The sequence below is a fragment of the Pinus tabuliformis genome, chromosome X (assembly GCF_031772625.1).
Source record: "Pinus tabuliformis cultivar Carrire ecotype Pingquan chromosome X, CPIR1, whole genome shotgun sequence".
NCBI lineage: Eukaryota > Viridiplantae > Streptophyta > Pinopsida > Pinales > Pinaceae > Pinus > Pinus tabuliformis.
In genome coordinates this window covers 631,204,062-631,225,961 of record NC_142308.1, presented here as the reverse complement: position 1 = coordinate 631,225,961, position 21,900 = coordinate 631,204,062, and the positions used below count along the sequence as shown (strand labels likewise).

The following is a 21,900-nucleotide window of genomic DNA, read 5'->3' as shown; positions in this document are numbered from 1 at the left end:
GACAGTTATGATGATAATGCGCTTATGTTGAAAGCAATCCTAATAGCAACTGTAATGGACATGACTGGGTTCCTATGATGGTGATGTGACATATGTGATAGTATGACTTGGGTTGGCCTTAGGGGGCCTGATGAAATTGTTGTATCTTGTTGTACTTTGTATCTCAACTGAACAATTGATGAATATCTAATAGAAGAAGAATTTTTGGATGGGCTTTCCCGCTTGTGGCATTTTGCCTTGGTCTCTGACCAAAATCCTAGTGTCTCCTTTTGTGCATGCTTTTCTTCTATTATTCCTTCATGTTCCGTTGAAAATGTTGATGTTATTGTTCTTTCTACATCATTGTTAATAATGTTAAGATGTTATGCAGTGAATGTGATATGAAAATGATAATAAGTTTAAAATGCAATTATCTTCAACAAAGAACAATGTAGCCCTAAGTAAAATTAACATGGTATCAGAGGTGGGCTAAAGAAAAGTCATTGAAATCACACCTATGAAGACACCTATGGTTCAAGAAGAATGGAAGAGATGAGGATGGCAAAGACCTAAAAGAATGGTAGGATTTGAAGGAAACCCTAGGAAACTCGTGTTCTTTCAATAGAGGTTAGGGTTTGGGAGAAAAACCTTAGAGCAACCCTGGATATGGTAAAGACTTACGACAACGTAACTCTTGAATGAAACTCCTTGATATAAAATAATCAGTGAGAAGCCCATTGAAGCTAGGGTTTGGGAGAAACCCTACGAATGGCTTTCATATGAAAGAGGCTTGGTATGATTCAAAATTATTCATGATGCCATTCTGTTATTCAAGTACCTGTCAAATTCAAAGAAACCCTAGTATGTCATGATCAGATTCAAAGAAACCCTAGGAGAAGGTTATGCTGTAGATTCAATGATAAAAGAAGATAAAGGATTCAAGTAGTACTCATGAGGATGTATCTCTTCTGAAAACGACATTGACATATGGTTGATGGACTGTGATGACTTATGGAGGCCAAATCAAGAAGGAGTAGATAACTTCCTACAATCCTTGTTAAAGATAAGTATATTCAAGGTTTATGATATTCTGTTAATGACACTGCTCTTGATTAGATTTGTCATTCTTGGACTATTGATTCTTCCTGCATAAATATTTGAATATTTCTTTTACTACCGTCTTGGATAATGAAGCTGATCCTTCTTAAAGATCATGATGATATGAAGCATTGTAGGAAGTGTTAGCACTCAGAGGGCTCTAATAGCCTCATGCAATCTACATTAAAGATAAGTACTCTCAAGACTTGTGTCATTTCTTTGTGTCACTACTCTTTTGAATTTTTGATGATCCTATTTATTTCACTAACTTCTTAGATAAGGATGTGATCCATCTCTAGGGTCATCATGTTGAGAAATCTAGGGGCAACAAGTGAAGGTGATTTCTGTTTAGAATGATAACTGTTTGTGATGTATTTTACTTCATTTCATTAACTTATTCTTTATCTTGATTACTATTAGTATTCACTATCATCAAACCTCTACCAAATCATAAATAGCAATGAGACAAAGGACACAAGATATAGGCAATCAACCATAGCCAAAACCTCTCCAACTTGAGAGGAAATGCCAAACGAATTGTTCTTCTTACAGAATCTTCAAGTGACGAATTGCAAGACCAAGACCCTTGACCTATTAACTTCTCCAAGACCAAGTCACAAGGCTTCCTTGAAGTATTTCTTCTTCCTTGAGTCAATGCTAGTCAAACTGCTTGCTTCACCAAGAATCTCAACTTCTCTTCAGATTTCGGCTTATTACCACATGCCTGCAATTCTCGGCCTCTTTAGAAAAACCTAGTTGCAACACGTGCAGGGGATAGACAAAGATTTGATCCCTTGATTTCCTTCGCTTGGATAGTATGACCTTCTCCTACAATTCAGCTTGATGGATGTCTTGTTATCTTCCTTGATTTGGTCTCCTAGGACAACTATGATAACTTGACTTCTTCAGTAGTGTATGGTACTACTCTTCTTCGCACATGTGGGAGGTATTAGCCCAAAACAAACCCAAAACACTTCAACTTCTTTTCCTCCTTTCTTTGCTTGGATGAGAGGCTTCCTTCTCTCTTTTCTTCGCACTTCTTTATTGTATTTCAGATGCTTGATCGATGCCCTACAAGTGAGGTTGAATCCTCCTATATATAGTAGTATGTCCATGTAGAATAAGCCGACTTGTGCTTGAGATTAGGCCGACATCTCCTTCTAGAATAGTCTCTAGCTTCTTTGGAAGGCTGACTTGAACCAATGCTTGTGACAAGGTCTTGGAGGGTTAATGACTCAAACAAATTCTCTTTTTACAATATGTAATATTCCCAAATGGGCCATCAATATTGACTCACTAGACTTGATGACTTGATGGCCAAACCTAATAGCTCACAATGGGAGCTTCATCTATAAAAATAAAATTCCTTGATCATGAAAACCCTTGACTCAAGCATTACAAAATAATTTTATTTTTCTTCTTTACATCAATTACATAAAATCATGATTACACATGTCATTATGAATACCGAACCTAGTTACATATTTCAACACTCCCTCTTAATTAGGGAGGTATTCATAATCCATATAATGTACTTGGACATTCTCAATCTGAAGAATTCTCATAAGAAGAGTCGGATTGGTAACCCATCGGTTTAGCATCATATCGTCCAACATTGTCACATAGCAAGGCCTTCACTAACAACTCTATCTCTCCACAAGATCAGAGCACAATGCTGGTGAGACCAATGATTTATAGACACTCTCATCATTGTCTCTCTTGGAACATACCCCACCCGGGTACTCTTAGTGTATGTTCCACGAGGACTATTCTTATCTTGGATTCACAGTCCTCAAAGAATATTGGTCCTTCATGACTCCTCTTATCTTGGATTCCCTATCACATCTTCAAAGAGTATTGGATGCCAGATTCTTACCCAATCCTCCATTCTATCTTCCCAAGTGAAGACAAGAATGATATGTCCATCTCTCCTCATGGCCTTCACTAAGACTTATGGCTGTTAGTCTTGGTCTAGTGCATGACACATGAAGTAGAGAACTATATCTGTCACTCCCTCTTAGGGATTACCAACCCATTCCATAAAATGAATGTACCCAAGCTCCCTCTTAGCTTAGGGACTTGCTTACAAGTTTCTACCAAGTTAGAAACTTGCTTCTAGGCTCCCTCTTAATTAGGGACCTACAACAACTCTTTCTTCTTTGGTGGAGAATATGGGACAATTAGCTGCTTGAAGAGCTCCTCCTTTCGATGTCATGATCTTCTTTTTCATCATATAGGAGTCTTCATTTTTGTGGGACTTCTTTGTAGGGCACAAACCATCCATCACTTTCATTCATGAATCTTGTCAGTCATGTCATCCTTTTTTTTATCAGAAAGTGATTCACTAGTTCATATCTAGCCTTCCTTTATGCCTTGCTACCTTCTTCGCATCATGTTTCCTTCAGGATATTTCATCCTACCACATGAGTGTTAGTTGTAGATGACATCTACAACTCTTCCTTTGGTAGCCTTGCATTAGCCCATCCAGATATTGTTCAAAAATAGAAAATGAACATTAAATCAAAAATACCTTTGTGATGGTCTTTCATCATGACATCTCCTTGTTTGCATCAACATCTTGCATATATATTGACACATCTCCAAAAAGATATACAATGTCAAGGGTCTCTTTCTTTTTCAGACTTTATCAGGATCTTCATATCTTTCCCATGGAGATATCATAGTCAAATCTTCTAGTCCTTGGATGTTGATTGCCTTCTCCATAGTTGCATTTTCATGATCTCTTCCTTTCTTTATTCACACATTTCCTCCCAGGAACATCCAATCATAGTTCCTTCGACTTTTTCGACTTTGTCAACCACCTCATATTTCATACGAGGACATATTATGTTGATTTCATCTAGTCAATGTGTGAACCATTCCTTCATGCATCCTTTCATAGGAGGAGATCCTTTCTTTTGATCATGCTTTTAAGGTAGAGCGCTCATTCATGATATCTGCAACCATATGACATGACTCTATTTTATCAAATACAAGCACACATACCTCATCTCTTTCTTTTGGTCATCTAGACTTCTTTCGACAACTTCCTTTATTGAAATAACTTCAATCCCTTGACCTGCTTCACTTCTTTTGATATTATACCATCATCCCATGAATCCCATACAAGTTGGAATTCCCAGCAAGACACTTGCTTCTTCCAGTAGGGGAAAATTTCAATGAAGATTCCAATAGAGAATCTTGATCATCCTCATCCTCCAAATGCTCCGTTCAAATGATGTGTGATGAGCTCTATATTAGATGAATTTCTTTTTCCCATAAGTACTACTTATGCTTTTAATGAGGTTACCAAGACCTACATCCTTCTTTTGGTGACAACCATAGACTTCTATTTCAACTATCTCTTATGATGATGTCACGAGTTCTTGCTTTCAATTGTATGCTTCTATGATGCCATCTCCTAACATGCTTCTAATGGTTCCTATCATGCTAACGATTCCTATCGTGATAGTTGTACTTTACAACAGGAAAACTTGCAAACAAAACTTGAAAATAACTAGGTGAGAAAGAATATCTCAATCATAGTAGAGATCTTTTACTTCCTCTTTCTTGGATTTCTTCTTTTCAGTTTCCTCCATTTCTTCAGTGATATGGGCTTCTTCCCTTCCTCTTTTGTTGTTGCCCCTTTTGAGCTTTGGACAATCTCTCTTGAAGTGCCCATATACATGACAGCCATAGGATTGAACCTTTGACATATTCTTCTTTTTCCGAGGACTAAGCTTCCCAAACTTCCCTTTTCTTCTAGTCATGGCAACAAATGTTTGAACCTGCTCATTTGATCCTTCAACACTTTTTGCCTTCAGCCTGTTTTCTTCTATCTTGCATAGAGACCACAAATTATTGAATGGGATAGCTTTCTTCTCCTTACAGGCATTTGATACAAGGTTACCTTGTTCATCAGTTAGTGCATTTAGAACAATGGTGATAATTTCTTTATCAGATATCATCTCTCCTAGATCTTGAAGTTGATTCCTTATTTGAGATGCTTTTGTGAGACATGTAGATATCCCTTCATGCTTTGATGCTTTCAATTTGTATAGATCAGATTTTAGTGATATGATTTTTCTTGTGGTGCTTTCAAAGAATTTACTAGCTTATCATATATCCCTTTTGATGTCTCCAACTCTGCTATATAGGGGATGAGGGAATCCTTGATGGACTCTATAAGAATCCTTTGAGCCCTTAGATCCTTTTTCATATATTTAGATAGTGCTTGCTCTTCAGATGGTTTCGAGACTTTTCCATTGACATGATCAATAACTTCATTTTCCTTGAGAATTAAGTCTATCCTCCTTTTCCATGCAAGGAAGTTCGATGACCGAACCAACTTCTTGTTCTCCTTGCAAAATGAAGTCATTTTACTAGATTTAATGATAGAAATAAAGATACTTACTTGTCAAGTGAAGATGTACTGTTCAACTTGATGCCTTTGTTGATGATGATTGATGACTTCTTGAATGATATTTTTTAAGGATAAGGATTTTCTTTTGAGATGAAATCCTTTGCTTCAAAGAGAGGGAGATTGCCTTGATATCTTTGATGATGACAACACCTTTGATCTAGCTACCCTTGGATGAGTAGTCTTCAAGATGCTTCAAATTCAAGTCCTTCCTTTCTTGAGTAGAGATAGGGTCTTCGAAATCTCCTTCTTTGAGGTGATGATTGAGTGTGGATCCCAAGAATGCTTCTTTGATCGAACTAGGGTTTTGACTTTTTTTCAAGATGATGATGTGATCTTTGTCCTTGAGGTGCTCTTGAGGTGAGTGGTCCTTCTTGATGATATATGCCTTTGATGACCTTCAAAATGATCTCTTTATACTTCGGCCCTTGAGTGTCCTTAGATGAGCTGCCCTCCCTTGACTTGTCACCTTAACTCTGATACCATGTTGAGAAATCTAGGGGCAACAAGTGAAGGTGATTTCTCTTTACAATGATAACTGTTTGTGATGTATTTTTACTTCATTTCATTAGCTTCTTCTTTATCTTGATTATTATTAGTATTCACTATCATCAAACAACTACCAAATCATAAATAACAATGAGACAAAGGACACAAGATATAGGCGATCAGCCAGGGCCAAAACCTCTCCAACTTGAGAGGAAAACCCAAACGAATTCTTCTTCTTATAGAATCTTCAAGTGACGAATTCCAAGACCAAGACCCTTGACCTATTAACCTCTCCAAGACCAAGTCACAAGGCTTCCTTGAAGTAGTTCTTCTTCCTTGAGTCAACACTAGTCAAATTGCTTGCTTCAGCAACAATCTTGACTTCTCTTCAGATTTCAACCTATTACCACATGCTTGCAATTCTCGACCTCTTTAGAAAACCCTAGTTGCAGCACGTGTAGGGGATAGACAAAGATTTGATCCCTTGATTTCCATCGCTTGGATAGTATGACCTTCTCCTTGATGGATGTCATGTTATCTTCCTTGATTTGGTCTCCTAGGACATCTGTGATAACTTGGCATCTTGAGTAGTAGATGGTACTACACTTCTTCACACGTGTGGGAGGTATTATCCCAAAACATACCCAAAACACTTCGGCTTCTTTTCCTCCTTTCTTTGCTTGGATGAGAGGCTTCCTTCTCTCTTTTCTTCGCACTTCTTTATTTCATTTCAGATGCTTGATCGATGCCCGACAAGTGAGGCCGAATCCTCCTATATATAGTAGTCTGCTCATGTTGAATAAGCGGACTTGTGCTTGAGATTAGGCCAACATCCCCTTCTAGAATAGTCTCTAGCTTCGTTGGAAGGCTGAATTGAACCAATGCTTGTGACAAGGTATTGGAGGGTTAACGACTCAAACAAATTCTCTTTTTACAGTATGTAATATTCCCAAATGGGCCTTCAATATTGACTCACTAAACTTTATGACTTGATGACCAAACCTAATAGTTCACAATGGGAGATTCATCTATAAAAATAAAATTCCTTGATCATGAAACCCATGACTCAAGCATTACAAAATAATTTTATTTTTCTGCTTTACATCAATTAAATAAAATCATGATTACACATGTCATTATGAAGACCAAACCTAGTTACATATTTCAACACATCATGATGTAGAATGGTGCAGGAAGAGAGGCTTTGAGAGGGAGCTTGTGATGGAAATTCAAGGAGCCGTCTTCATTTCTAAGAAGAAAGATGATCCTACCTTATCACCAAGGACACTTGCATTATGCTTGTTTACTTTGAATTGTTTTTGCTCTTCTTTTGGGTTTGACAGGTACATCTGATGAATGTGAGGACCAAGTCCTTTATATCTAGATTGAGGAAGGTGTGGAACCGTCTCATGATTGGAGTGGCACTTATGAAATGGACAAGAGCTGAAGATCTCAGAGGAAGGATTGTAGTCTCACCGGTTGATTGAAGAGGCTTCCTATTTTGATAAGAGCGATATGTCCTTCATGAAAGGACCATTCTTCATATCTGAGATGTAGTGATGCTTGATGCTTCCACATTATTGTTCAAATTGTGAGATACTCTTAGAGAAAGAAGGCTAAGATGAGATCCTAGCTCCTGTTACCTGATGCATTTGATGTATGTGGAATGAGCTTCTTCCATGATATACTTAAGAAAGAAGCATATTTGCAGTTTGAGGAGCATGAGTAGTAGACACATGGTTGTAGATTGAAAAAAGCTTCATATGAGCTCTATCAAGTCCCTTGGGCTTGGCATGCTTGACATATTGGACATTTGATGCAATCTTTGATCTCTCTTCATCATTGAAGGTATGTCTTTGATATTTGGTTTTATAAGCTAACAAATTGTTTTTGACAGCAGTAAGACAATTTCAACATTCAATGGCTGAGGAAGTTTACCCTTTGTGATAAACTACTTGAAATTAGAAGTGTAATAGAAAGATGATAAGGACTTTCTTGTCAGGGAAAGCATGCTGTGAGAAATGTTGAGAGAACTTCAGGGAAGTTCTCATTTTCATACTCTTCGTCGATTAGTAATGTCAGGAGCAAGGGGAGCCGAACTAGCTATCTTGAAATGTTCAAGCCGTTGCTTAGAGCAAGAAGTAGATTCGACCTCGCTTGACCCGATCGAATTCCAACTCTTCTCTGCTGCTGGATCGCCGTCTGGCTGACAAATGATGGTTTCTCGCTATCTCCGGTTACTCCAACTCGCTTTCCGAATAAAGAATTAGGGCTTCGTTCGTCTTCCGGTTTATCTTCCAGGCTCCGCCCAATTTCGCAGGACAATTTTGATGGAATCCCATGACGAGTCGACAGGTAGATGGATTCATGATTTGCAACATGTTCTTTAAGACATACAGAGCCTAGATGTGTATATTGGAATGCTGCACAAATGGTATCAGGATACATAGACAATATAGTCATTCATGGGCTGGGATACATTGTCGAATACTTGAGACTATATGGATATGTTGATGATGTTGAGCACATCTGAGTGCTACTTTTTGGTCTGCCTTGGTTTCTTGGATGATTTCCTGACATAAAAACTTGTTGCTTTGAGGGGCACTATGCATTATTACTAGCTTGACTGGTTGCGAGATAGTTTGGTTCAGAAAGCTCTTTGGAGAGTTGTTTGAGCACATGTTGAGCATGACGATGATATGTTGCGATATTCAGAGTGGAATTGACCTTTCTAAGAATCTCGTGTTTCGTGACTGGTCCAAGTAATTTTAATATGGTGCAGAGGGAGTAATGAGGCTACGACAATGATTTGTTATGGAATTGAAGCGTGAGGCTTCAATTGATGAGAAGATAGCTGACCGAACCTTATTCTTTGTCTTCAGAGAGCAACTTGGTCTGATGGATGTGACTGTCTTGGGCAAGGATCTACATTGATCGAGAACACTGAGCATAGCTCTTCCCCCCTTGTTGAGCTCCAAGGGTGAGGAATGGAGCATTGAGTGCTCCTGGGGTTGATGGATTTCTGGACAAATGGTGTGTGTGATCCCTTATCTAGTAGTAGGTTGGGTATCTCCCCTATTGTCAGCCACATGCTGTGTGTGATCCTTGTCCTTTATGACAAGTCTGGTATCTCTCCCTATCTTGGTCTAGCAAAGTATACCCCAGTTGGTATCATACTCACAAGTCGGGCTTGTTGGGATTGTCCCTCCCCATCTGGCCAATGGGTTGAGGAGGTTTGCGGCATGTGATCCTTACCTTTGGTAAGTCAAGTATCTCACCCAAGCTTGGCTTATGATGCAAATGTTCTACCACATTACTTTTAAGGGTCATTTCTCGGAAGATCAGTAGGCAATAGGATGATTGTGATCCTTACAAGATGGTGACTATGACTTTGACAAGACAAGGAAGGAAGTTGATCTCTTTAAGCTTCAAGTACAAGAAAGAGATGAGGAACTCACCAAGCTTAAGGAGGAATATCATCAAAATAAGAAAAGGCATCATGAAGAAGTCATGTACGTGAAAAATAAATTGGATAAAGCAAAGAAAAGGGAAGACACTTTGTCAAGCCATCTTGAACAAAGTCACAAGGACTTGAACAAACTTGAAGCGAAAATTGGTCAATAGAAGGAAGAGGTCTTCTCCCTTAAATCTCAGTTGGAAGAAGCAAAGAAACAAGCACAAGGAGCTGAAAGGGCGATGGAAGTTTTGGCCCTCCTGGAAGGACTACTAGATGAAGCATAAAAGGAAAGAAATGCCATAACATGCCAACTAGAAGAAAAGAATGAAGATATCACCAAATTAAAATCAGAAATCACCTCACTTAAGGCCCAATCATGTGAAGCAATGAGAATGAAGGAAGAAATGGAGAACCATCTAGCAAAGAAGGATGAAGAATGCAAGATGATGAAAGAAGAAATTAATCTCCTAAGAAAAGAAGTTGATCATCTGAACAAGAGTCTAAAGAGCTCTCAAACCCTAGATGACATCCTAAGTCATCAAAGATCTCCTCTTGATAAATTAGGTCTTGGTTATGCAGGTGAACCCTCAAACAAAAATGATGCAAACCCTAATGCTTCAAACAACAAGGATGTGGAGAAGCTTGGAAGAAATATTGATGCCCCTAGTTCCAGCAAAAGCAAGGAGAAGAGTCAAGATAACATTGGAAGAAACCCTACTCCAAGAAGATATGAAGATGGTGTCAAGAATGCAAGAAGCAATAAATTTGATCAAAGGATCCCAAGATAGAATGACTTTAGAAGTACATCAAGGCAATCTCCATCCTCCAGGTACTAAAGTATATTTTTTGGTTATTGCTATTCTTGTACAAATTTTGGGAATATGGCAAAGGATTATAGGGCATACTACAAGGACAAATATAATGGTCCCCATCAGTCTCCTAGAAGCAACTTTTCAAGAAGAATTCATGCTCCCTCATTGATGAACAAGATGGAGTGCTTCAAATGTCATAACATTGGACATATGGCTTGTGATTGTAACTTGACTTGGGTCCCTAAACAAGATAAAAACATGACTACCAAGCAAGAAAAGAAAGTTACACAAGTATGGAGAAGGAAGAAAATTGGGTCAGAAAGCCTCTTGAACTCAAGACATCAACTCATGTTGTTGATCTAATGTGTACATCTTTTGTAGATATGATATTCCAAGTTTTGAGGATGAAATTCTGCCAAAAAGGAGACCATGCAAACTATTAGGGGGAGCTTGTGATTCTTGTCTATTCTTGCAGAAGCTATCCGTGAAGAGTCCTATGAAACCCTTGATGAGTCACACATGGACGATCATCTCTCAGAAATAATTCCATTGAAGAAAATCATGATATTGTGTCTTCACTACACATCCATTGTTTGAGATGTCTTCCACTTGATCACAAGGCAACAATCTTTCTTGTCTTGGGCAAAAAGAAGAGCTAGAGGAGTTTATGTAGGCAGGGGGAGTTGGTTGATCATCTACCTCATCCATTTCCATGAAGGCATGCAAAGGCTTAGGGGGAGCAAGTTCATTAAAGAAGAGAACCATGATAAGGGGAGCAACATATCTATCATGAAGAACTATCATTGATGAAGAAAATATGATACAACATGTAAAGAAGCAAGTTGATAGAGGGAGTACTTGGGCACCCCATTTTCCATTGATGTCAAAGGGGGAGAAGTTGTTGAAAGGGCAAGAATATTGCCATCAATGACAAAGGGGGACACTGTTGGTCAAAGTTGTCATTGATGTCAATATGGCATTGTTGGAGATGACAATTATTCTTGTGATGCATGAATTACGCTTTTTTGATGTTGCCCTAACCTCATGCAAACCTTAGGAGAAAACCCTAAGGATGAAGATGATGCATATTCAAGTCGCAGGATGCATATATTCCCTAGCTCAAGGTTGCACGAAATGGGGAAAAGGGTACGAGTTTCTGAAACGGGAACCGGTACGAAATGTGACCTCCCCAAATTTTGGAAATGGGGAAACGCAAATATATATATATATATATATATATATATATATATATATATATATATAGGACATTTAAGAAATATGTGCAATCATAAAGCATATATTATACATTCTAATTTATTACATTATGATAAAATTGTCAATTGTCAATGCATAAACTATAAGTCTCTAAATTTACATCACATTTACTCATGAATGATCACATAATGAAAATAGAAATATCCAAAATCAGCCACGAGAAATTTCTAATTTCTTGTCTCGTGCTTGATTGGGAGTCTCCTCCTACATAGTCAAACGACCTTAGTGCTCTTGATTAAATACAAGTTTCATACCCTAGTACCCTACATGCTCTTGATTATTGGGAGTCTCCCCTGCATAGAGGGCTTGGTTCTCTTGATTAAATACAAGTTCCATACCCTAGTACATGATAAAATCCAATGGAAACATTGCAATCCCCCCAATCTTGAAATCCTGAAAAACAGATAAGTCTGCTGGATTTTGAGTGAGATCTAAAATTCGACTTTCTCCATATGAAATCCAATGAGGGTGAAACCACTCTCAAACATCCTGAGTCATTTCATGGTAATGTTAAAAATTTAAGTAAAAGTTCTTAAACATTACCATGAACTGCATATGCCTCAAACTTCTTGATGAATTGCATATCAACACTAGGGCAAAAGTTCACTTTTATAACTTTAGACAGGCATCTAGAAGCAACTAGAAGTCATTAGGAAAACCTAATAATAAATTAGAAAAAAATAAAAAAAATTAAAAAAAACACAAGTTACAAATGGAAACGTGCGTCGTACGGCCGTGAAACACGTTTCTGGTCATACTAGCCACGTTTCCGCATCGAGAAATGTGTGCCAGTACGGCCGAAAACGCGTTTCATGGCCGTACCACACGCGTTTCAGGGTTTCGTTTATGTTTCCGTACGGAAACGGCCTCCTACGCTGCGTTTCCTGCAACTTAGCCCTAGCTACATTTATATCCATATCTATATGATGACAAGCCCTAGATTGTTGATGCATGATCTAATGATGAATGAAGAAACCCTTACCATGAAACCCTTCTAGGCATAATAATACACATTGATGAATCCCTAGCCCTTATCCTTATGTAATGATGCATGAATAAATGTTGATTGGCAAATAGGATGCCCTAAGCCCTAAATACCTTGTTGAATGATGCTCATGATGCCCTAAGGAAGCCCTAATCCTAATAAGTCCATTCCATTAATGTCAAGCCTTAAATGAATAAAGAAGGAGCCTTTACCTTGAATGTCCAAAACATTGTTCAAAACATAATGATAAAATCCTAAAGGCTGCATAGATAAAATAATGATGACAGTTCACAAAATATAATTTTATTGATGGAAAAATGACCTTAGTTAAGGATGAAAATGGCACCAGCTTGTAGAGGACATTTTCCCCTTTCTAACGAGCTATTACTCGCCTTCTAACTCCTCTTAGATTGAGAGAAATTGAATTTATAAGTTAGAAAAATCATTATTTTTGGTAAGCCGACTTATGTAGGTTGACATGTCTCCCCAACTGACGTGTCTATTCATTATAACTCTAATCCAATATATATTGATGTCCCAACACCTCATTTCAACCATCTTTTTCAGTGAAGAATACATAGAAGCAACACAGAAAAAGGAAGCTGAGGAGATCAAGGAACTTACTGTTTGGGCTGAGGAGTACAAGGAAATTACTGTTTGGGTGCTGAAATATCCTTGAAGAACATTAAATAGTTGCCACAACAAACCTCAGACCGATGATAGATGTGTAAACAGTTCTAAGAAGCTCAGACCTAAGGAAGGATAGCCTGCAAGAGCTCGGATCTATGGTAAACCAACCCATGGACAACTACAGTGGAAGGTGAGGGCTCGGGCATGTGTTTTAGGGACTCGGTGCTGAAATATCCTTGAAGGACAGTCACCTTGAAGGCTTATAAAAGGGTTGGATTAGTAGCACAGTGAACTGAGAAAGAAGTATAGTAACTCAGATCTCTTTCACTTGCTAAGAAGCTCGGACTGTGAACAATAGACAATTACCCTTTTTTAGCTTTCATCACTATTTGTGAGGTTCGGTTTGTTGACCTGTTGAGCCTGCGATGAAGAATAGGAAGCCTTGATATGTGGAACAGTCTTAAGAGATCATTGTATAAATCTTCGAACCCTTGAAGAATTGGTGACAACTTGATCTAAAAAATAACCTAGAGACAGTGTTGAAGATCTCCAGTGAAATTTGAAGATTGATCTTGGACTAGGCATTGGAGCAACACCTTGAAAGTAGTCCTATAGTAGTCACTTGTTGGAGGCTTGATTGAAGATTGATCTAAAGTATTGAAACCATCATCGTTGAAGAAATTTGTGAAGCAACATATTGAATATTCATGGAGATCCTTGGAGACCATGATGCATTGCTGAAGTCATCATTAGGTGACTTTGAAGAATTTTATGTGGGTAAAATGAAGAGCTGTGGAGACACCTTCTGAGAATACAAAGTTGTCATTGATGAGTTAAGTGCTTTGGAGATTGATTGAGGGCATTGTTGAAGGTGAAGATTTTGTCAGGGCTGGTTGTAGAAGATATTGGGAGCCTTGAAGAACCATTGAATTCATATTGAAGATCTAAAGCAGTGGGTTGGAGCCCTAGAGGATAGGAGTCCTCAAGAAGAAAAAGTTGGAGCCTGTGCTAGTGGATAGGGTTGGAACTTTAGAGGTTGATGCCTCATTGAGACAAGGTTGGAGACTTGGGAAGATAGGGTTGGAGCCCTAGAGGTTGGAGCCACGTGAAGTCCAATTCGGTGCTTGGAAAAGTATAGGTTGGAGCTTGGTGGATTGAGGATTGGTGTCTTCATCTAGGGTTGGAGACCTGATCTATTATTGTACTTGATTCATTGTAAAGAGGATTGGAGTCCTCGTCATCCTGATTAGTAAAATTATTACTCTATCATTGTTCATTTTGTGTTGTAATTATAAGTGATCTTAACTGGTAAGAATAACAATTGAAAAGAAATATTGATTGACCACCCCTCTCAGTATTTCCAACAGAGACAACCTCTTTAAGGACTGTGGAGAGGGCCTCGTACTTGGCTGTATGTGCATTCATTTGTTTGAAGGTGAAAATGGGGGCAAAAACTCCTTAAAGAGGGTGATGTAGGAGATAACATAGTCTCAATAAAAAAGGAAGCTGGTATAAGAGGGTGGTGGGGGGGTAGGCTGAGGGGTGGAGCGAAGGAGGGGGCAACATTTAGAGAGGGAGAAGGGGAAGAGGGCATTGTCTGACACGAAAGACGTGATATGGAGAATTGTTGGATGTGTGGGAGGAAATACTAGCTGGTTAGAACATAATCTACCACACTAGCTCCCTCGATTGTGGGGGAAGCAAGTGAAGTGACATGAACATGGGAAGTAAGGGAGCCCGTTCAAAATCAATAGATTGTGGAATTCCCCTAGCTGCAAAAGATGCCTCCCATGACCTGTGAGGGGCCTATTCTTGTCCTGTGAGTGCTAGAAATATAACCAAAAACATTCCCTTCGCTGGTGGGTTGTTCTACCACTAAGTTATGTGCTAGGCATTCTTATTGATTTAATGTTTAGTAGATTGCTACGCCCTACACTACCTTTCAAGCCACACGTTGGCGAGATCTCCTATCCATATACCAGTCAACCTCAACACCTGCTTCTGATAACATGTTTAAACTTGGAGAAGCTAGGAGATGATCCTCTGACCAAACTATTACTCATGGGCGGCCGTACCATGGACATACTTGTCTGTTTCATGATGGTAAACCTTTTACGTAGTGTGGATAAATATACTGACAAAAACATTATTGACATCTAACATTGATATTTGTCTTCTTAATTGACAGAAGTTTTTATAGTAGTAAGTATTTGCCTAAATTTAACACTTGGCTTGTATTTTTTGTCACAAGTAGTGGTTGAAATATGCTTTGTTTGAATGTGGAGTAGATATGCTGGTAGACTCCACTAATGAAATCCAAAACCACATTTCCAATGTCAAATTTTTTTAAAGTGCCACTCAATTTGTTGGATCATCAAAGATTTTATATAACTCGAGCGAGGATAACAAATATAAAAAAGGACCTCATTTACGTGTCGTATTTAGACACTAAAGCATGTGTTGTAATGTCCCCAATTGTTTGAACATGGAGATATCTTTCCCTTTGCCTATCTGTCTCCTTTAGGCTAGCAAGAGGGGAAAATTGCTAAGGGGACAAGGGAGTTTTTCCCAACTTTATTTTGGTTTTATTATTAAATAAAAAGGGGCAAATATTATTAAATAAAAAAGGGGCAAATTATTATTGGATCAAAAAGAGTAAAAAGTCATTTAGAGCAAACAAGTGGCTTATCAAAAAATAATGAAAGTGGAGATTTCTAGAAAATTGGAGAAGATTCGATGAATGATTATAAAAGGGGAAGAGGAGCTCACTTCTAGGGAATTCAGATTTGTTATTATTTTCTAGTGATTGGATTAGGGCTCAAGTGTGTCTAGCTCGGGGGCTTCACGGAACACTCCCAATCTAGTTTCAGTGGATTTCGAGTGCCACCCTAGCTGGTTCGTGGCCGATTTCAGTGGACTTCGAGTGCCACCCTAGCTGGTTCATCGCTGATTTCGGTGGACTTAGAGTACCACCCTAGTTGGCATTGCGTGAAATCATTCATATTTCTTGAATTATATTCATTGCGAGTTATAAAGGGGGTTTTCTTTAGGTGATCGAGTTGGATATTATTTGATAGAGACAATTAACCTTGAGGGTCAAATTGCTAGAACATTGATTTTATTTCCAAAGTATTATTCATCATTGAAGGGAGGCCAATTCCTTCTTTTAGTAAGGAGGTTGAATTTCAAATTGATTTGGGGCTGAGAACTATTAATCTAGAAGGGCTGAGAGCACCATTTCTCAGAGGCAGAGAGCTTATTTATTGTAGAGGTCGAGTTGCACTGTGGCAGACCGAAATACCTTGAGGTTAAATTTATCTTCAAGACTGTATTGTGATCCGTGGGAGGCCGAATATCTGGTTGATGAAGGGCGAATAACATCTCCTTTTGAAGGGTTGTATTCACTTCATGCTGGAGGTCGAGATCCCTATTCTCAACATGTTGAGAATCACTTAATCTTGGGGATTGAATCTCACTTGTTTGGCAGGCTAAGATCAGGGTCCTTAAAGAGCGAAATTCCATTGCCATTTCAGGGGATCGCGTTAGTCATTGTGGAAGGATGAATTAATTGCTGAAAACTATATTCATTTTGTAGCTGAGACATTCATTGCTCATCTTCTGAGGTTTGAGATCCAGTCTATTGCTATCTGTGGAGGCCGAAATACATCTTTCCAGTAGGCTGAGTTTGCTCTTTGTTGGTGGCCGAGATATTTTCCTTAGACATGCCAAATAAACCCACCTTGGAGGTCGAATTCCTACCTATCAGCGGAGGCCGAGATTTATTTATTTGGCAGATTGAGTTTATCCATCTTGGAGGCCGAGGCCATATCACTTCAAGAGGCCCAATCTCATCTTTAGTGGGAGGTCAAATTCAGGGAACATGAATATATTCCTGGGCTAAGTTCAATATTCATTTGGAGGGACGAGTTTGTACCTTCTCAAAGAACGAGAAAATTTCACTCCCAGGGATATCAAGGCCGAGTTCAAGGATTTGAATCTGTAGGGGATGAAGTCATCAGTTGGGGGTTATATCATCATTTTCAGAGGGCTGAATAGGTCCACTATCTTGTTGGAGCTGAATCCCAAGTCTTTCAATTGGTTTTCCTTGTAAATCCTTCAGATTGAATTTAATTCATGTTTTGCCCCATTTATGCTCTTGCTGGAAGTGTCTTCCACTTTGTTTGCAAAATGTTAACGAAAGTATTGTTCATTATCTGTTTGTAAAAAATCTTCAAAAAGAATTATTTGCGCACTAAGTGTTTGAAGAAAATCATCGAAGAAATTTATAATATTGTGGAGTTTTATTAGCATTATTTTGCTTGGTATGTTACTGCTCAAACTAGCAGGGGGTCCTAGAGGGCTAGTTGCTAGGTCAAGAGCAACAATGAAGCTAAAGCCCACTGTCACAACAACTAAATCTTCCTACTCTTTACAGACTAAGTCACATGACACGAGACACGAGGACACGTAAATACGAGTATTCAATACGAAACGCAGCGACCTAGAAACAGGACACGGGGGACACGTTATATATATATATATACCGAAATATAGTTTTTTATCCATATTAAATTGCAGGTTGCAGCTTATCTAATCAAATTAAAATATAATTACTTCTCAAAGTTCATAGTTCACTTTAAAAAAAAAATAAAAATAAAAATTTACTATTTAGAAATTAGAATGTGATATGCTTGGTCTTGATTCTTGAATATTCAATGTTCATTGTTAATGTACAACTTACAAGCACATAAGAAAATAACTAAAGTCTAATCCTATTGATTTCCTTTGCCCCTCTTGCGAGAAAATGCCACAGCTTTCCCTTTCCCTCTAGATGTAGATGCTGGTGCTGGTGGAGTTGGCAGTGGAGTTTGCTATGCTCTAGACGCTGAAGAACTAGAAGTAGGAGCTATAGGAGGTAGACCACATCCTTTACTGGTGGCAGGGGTAGCCCAGGCAGGTGGTGTCACCTGGAAACATTACAATCTCCCAATCCTGAAATCCTGAAAAACTGATAAGTTTGCTGCATTTTGAATGAAATCTAAAATTCTACTTTCTCCATATGAAATCCAATGAGGCTGGAACCACTATCAAACATCCCGAGTCATTTCATGGTAATGTTAAAAATTTAAGTAAAAGGATGAAAATGAAGATTAAGGAGAATGTCACTTTTACTTTAAGAATTTAACATTACCATGAATAGCATATCAATACTAGGGCCTAGACTTGATCATTAAGCTGCACCACTCAAAAATTATTTGTTTCTTTCAAAAAAAATTGCAGCTTATGCAGGCAACATTTTCTATCAACGGAATATGCGTTTTCTAGATGCAGGATACGATGAAAACCGACGAATACGTTTTACATTTTACAGGACACGATGAAAAACGTTTTCGACACGTTTTAGGGCCGTTTTCGTGTCCGACACGTAAAATACGGGACCGGGACCTTGGAGGACGTGTCCTGTGACTTAGTTTACAGACTTTCACCGATGGGAGGAGACTCGGTATATAGAGAATCACTTATGAAGGATAGATTAGCTAAGATGGATGTGAAGTGATCTTGGGGACCCTTTCCTAGGGGAGGCTCAAGAATGGGACTTGCTTGCTTCTTAAGCAAGGTACAAGGCTTTCTAGGAGAAGGGGATGAGGATTTAAGGGCTAGGTTTAAGGAGTGTGAATTGTAAAGGAGCTTCCAAAACCCTAAAATCCTTATTGAACTTGGTTTCCCAAGTGGTTTTTGAAGAGTTGACTTTGACAAGGTATGGGACCCAAGTTAGGTCAAGAGGAAGGAGTTTAGAAACCAGTGATAGATTTGACCTAAATAAGGAGGAGAAGAGGATCAAAGAAGTGATTTTCACTCAAAGGTGCAAACTGATCCCTATGAGGAACTACCCTAGGGAAACTTAGGGCAAAACCAATCTCAAGGCTAGGGATTGGGATATCTCATAACCCCACGGTCGGAATTTTCTCAAATTTGGAGGAGGCCCGAGAGAGGCACCAGCACAGTAGAGGCCAAGAGATCGAAGTTTTTCTATGGGTGGTTTGTCGGGAAAATGATGCCATAGGAGCTGTAATGTGGCTAGACATAGAATAAAGAAGGAGAGATGAAGAAAAATAGTTCTTTAAGTGATCACCATATGATAGACCAGTGCCTAATCCTTTGGGGAGATTGGAGTCAAGAAGAATATGAAGATGGTCTTCGTTTCTAGGTCAAGGAGGCTTCAAGGACAACTTCACTTCTCATTAGGGCAAAGGAGAGTGACGTTAAAGCTTTTATACTTCATTTTGCAAGGGAAGATGGCTTGTTAAGATAAATTCAACCATAGAACTATCCCTAGGAAAAATTCGTTCAACATACATGGCCCATACATAGAGATATGCTATATAGAAACATAATTCCACAATTCCGCAGTAAATGCATGCAACAACTAGCCCTAGTATAGTGAAAATCTCATCATCAATGTATGTTACAAAGTAAAAGAGTAAATAGCATTAAATTTGTACTTACATGTAAGAGAATATATCCAACCACCAATAAACTTGCCAATCAAGAAGCTGCAAGATAAGAAAAAACAATCCATACAACAAAATTCATCCATGCTCCAAAATTTCGTCCACTAAGAAGGAATAAAGAAAATTTCAAGAGAGATACAAGTGCAAACCAAGTGATGATGATAAATGAACTCTCATCATTTGTATTTATACACTCCTAATGAGTTCGATTTAACTACTTGAGTCTACATTAGCCCCTAAAATAAAAATAATGTGCAAATAACTAACTTTTGGTGACAATCCCACCAAACTAGCTCATAAACAAAATAACAAGTTTCTCAAGAGGTCGAATGATCAATAGTACATGTCGTTGGCCTCTCTGACAAGCCTGATAAAGTCCATAAGTGCCATAATGATGAATAAGACTCCCAAAAGTAATGGGCAAGGGGAAGGGGAAGGCTAACCCTATGTGGACCCGGTGGAGGAATGTGGACCTAGGTGGGAGAAATGATGAATGGGGTTATAATGAGTGGAAGGGGGTAATATATATGGATGAGGGAGTGGGGCCACACAACCAAAATCAAGGTTTCCCATGTAGTACCATCACTAAAGCCCAAGGGTCAGTAAGAGAGATCCCATGGGACTAAGGTCCATGGTTAACATCCAAAAGAGGTTTAGGGGACAAGAGCACAGACCTAGCCGACTCTTTCCACCGAATCCCCCCATTAATCCATGCCCAAAAGTGTCCGTGATAAATAAATTATAATATTCAATTACCAAATGACAAGGCATACCTTTAGGTTCGGGAGTCCCAACTTCAAACATACGATCATGAGAAAGGGGTGAGGGACCACATGGCTGGCTCAGGTGGCGAAGAAATGGCACAACGAGCTAGTTGGTGGCTGCAAGGGGCTGCTGGCGAAGAAATTCCTCCTAGGGATATCACCCACAAAATGGTCGGTAACATGGTACATTACACATGTTAAGATAAAAAAGGGATTTGTTTTGTTTGTCTACTAAGGTTGATTGCAATTCCTTTCTTCCGAGGTTGTCTTTTTTTGACCATATATATTGTGTTGCTGCTGCTTCAAAATTTATTGCTTTTGCTGGGCCAATTGAATAATGGATTTGTGTTAAAAAATGTATATCTGAGCAACTTGTAAATACTGTACTTTGGGAAGCTTAGTCACCTGGTTGAATTCATGTTCAAGTTAGACAACCATGGAGTTGCAAACAAATTTGGGAGTGCAAAACTATTTGATAAAATTCCACATTATATTCAGCAATAAGTTAGAGAAACTATATAATTCAAGTTTTTCAAATAATAATAATAATAATAATAATAAATTGATTGCTCATATTAAGAATATATGATAAAATGAGAATTGCATGCTAACATTGAACATATATTTTAAGAAAAGACCACATTTTTGTTATAAATTTAGGAGTTTAGGTTAGATATTATGAATTGGGTTTCTGTTTTGTTGGTTTTCTCTTTGAACGTTTGAATTTGAATAAATTCAGTAAAATTTGAATAAATATGCCTTAATTTCACTTGAAATTCGACCGCATGTTCAGCTGAAAGTTCAGCAAATATATAAATTTGTTGAGCACAGTGACTGAGGGAAGACGACTTCTATATTCAGAATATGCTACCGTTTGGCATATATGTAAATTTGAATAAATATCTTTTACAGCAAATCCTATTGAAATCTATATAAAAAATGTTGTATTCTGTAAGTTGCATTTATTGTGGTGTGATCGGTAAGACAGCTTGTGTATGTGTCTATATATATATATATATATGTATGCATTGCTTTGAATAGAAGTTATGTTACTCTTCAAAGCTTTTGGATGTAGTCTTAATCAAGAAAGTTTATTGGCAGGTCACTCCTGGGTTACATTATTCCACTTATTTTGCCTATTGCATTTTCTCTCTACGTTGGTGGAATTTGTATCCAATTTCTTATTGAAAAGATGGGAATGTTTGGTGCTGTCCCAGAACCCTATGGTATATCACACACCTTTGATTTTAGATTTTAGATTTTGGAAATTTAGTATAATTGGATTCATTCTGTTTGATGGTAGTTCTAGATATGCAATTATTTTTTTCATTGAAGATATGCTGTAGTTCTTGGAAGTTTCAGTGTATCCTTGTCTTCAATATTTGATGATCTGAACTTGCTTTCGTTATTAGTATCAATTGTTTCATGATTTTATATACTATGTGTGATGACATATCACAAAAATTGGAGGGAAAAAAT

The 21,900-nt window shown here is 38.2% G+C and overlaps 1 protein-coding gene across 1 annotated transcript in view; it reads left to right on the top strand.

Moving 5' to 3' along the window:
- Nucleotides 1-21,900, top strand: part of LOC149141578 (uncharacterized) — a 318,849-nt gene that overhangs the window by 251,475 nt on the left and 45,474 nt on the right. The window contains exon 15 of the mRNA XM_089446868.1: nucleotides 21,523-21,647. Within this exon, the coding sequence (XP_089302994.1) occupies nucleotides 21,523-21,647 (125 nt within the window). The remainder of the gene's footprint in view (nucleotides 1-21,522; nucleotides 21,648-21,900) is intronic.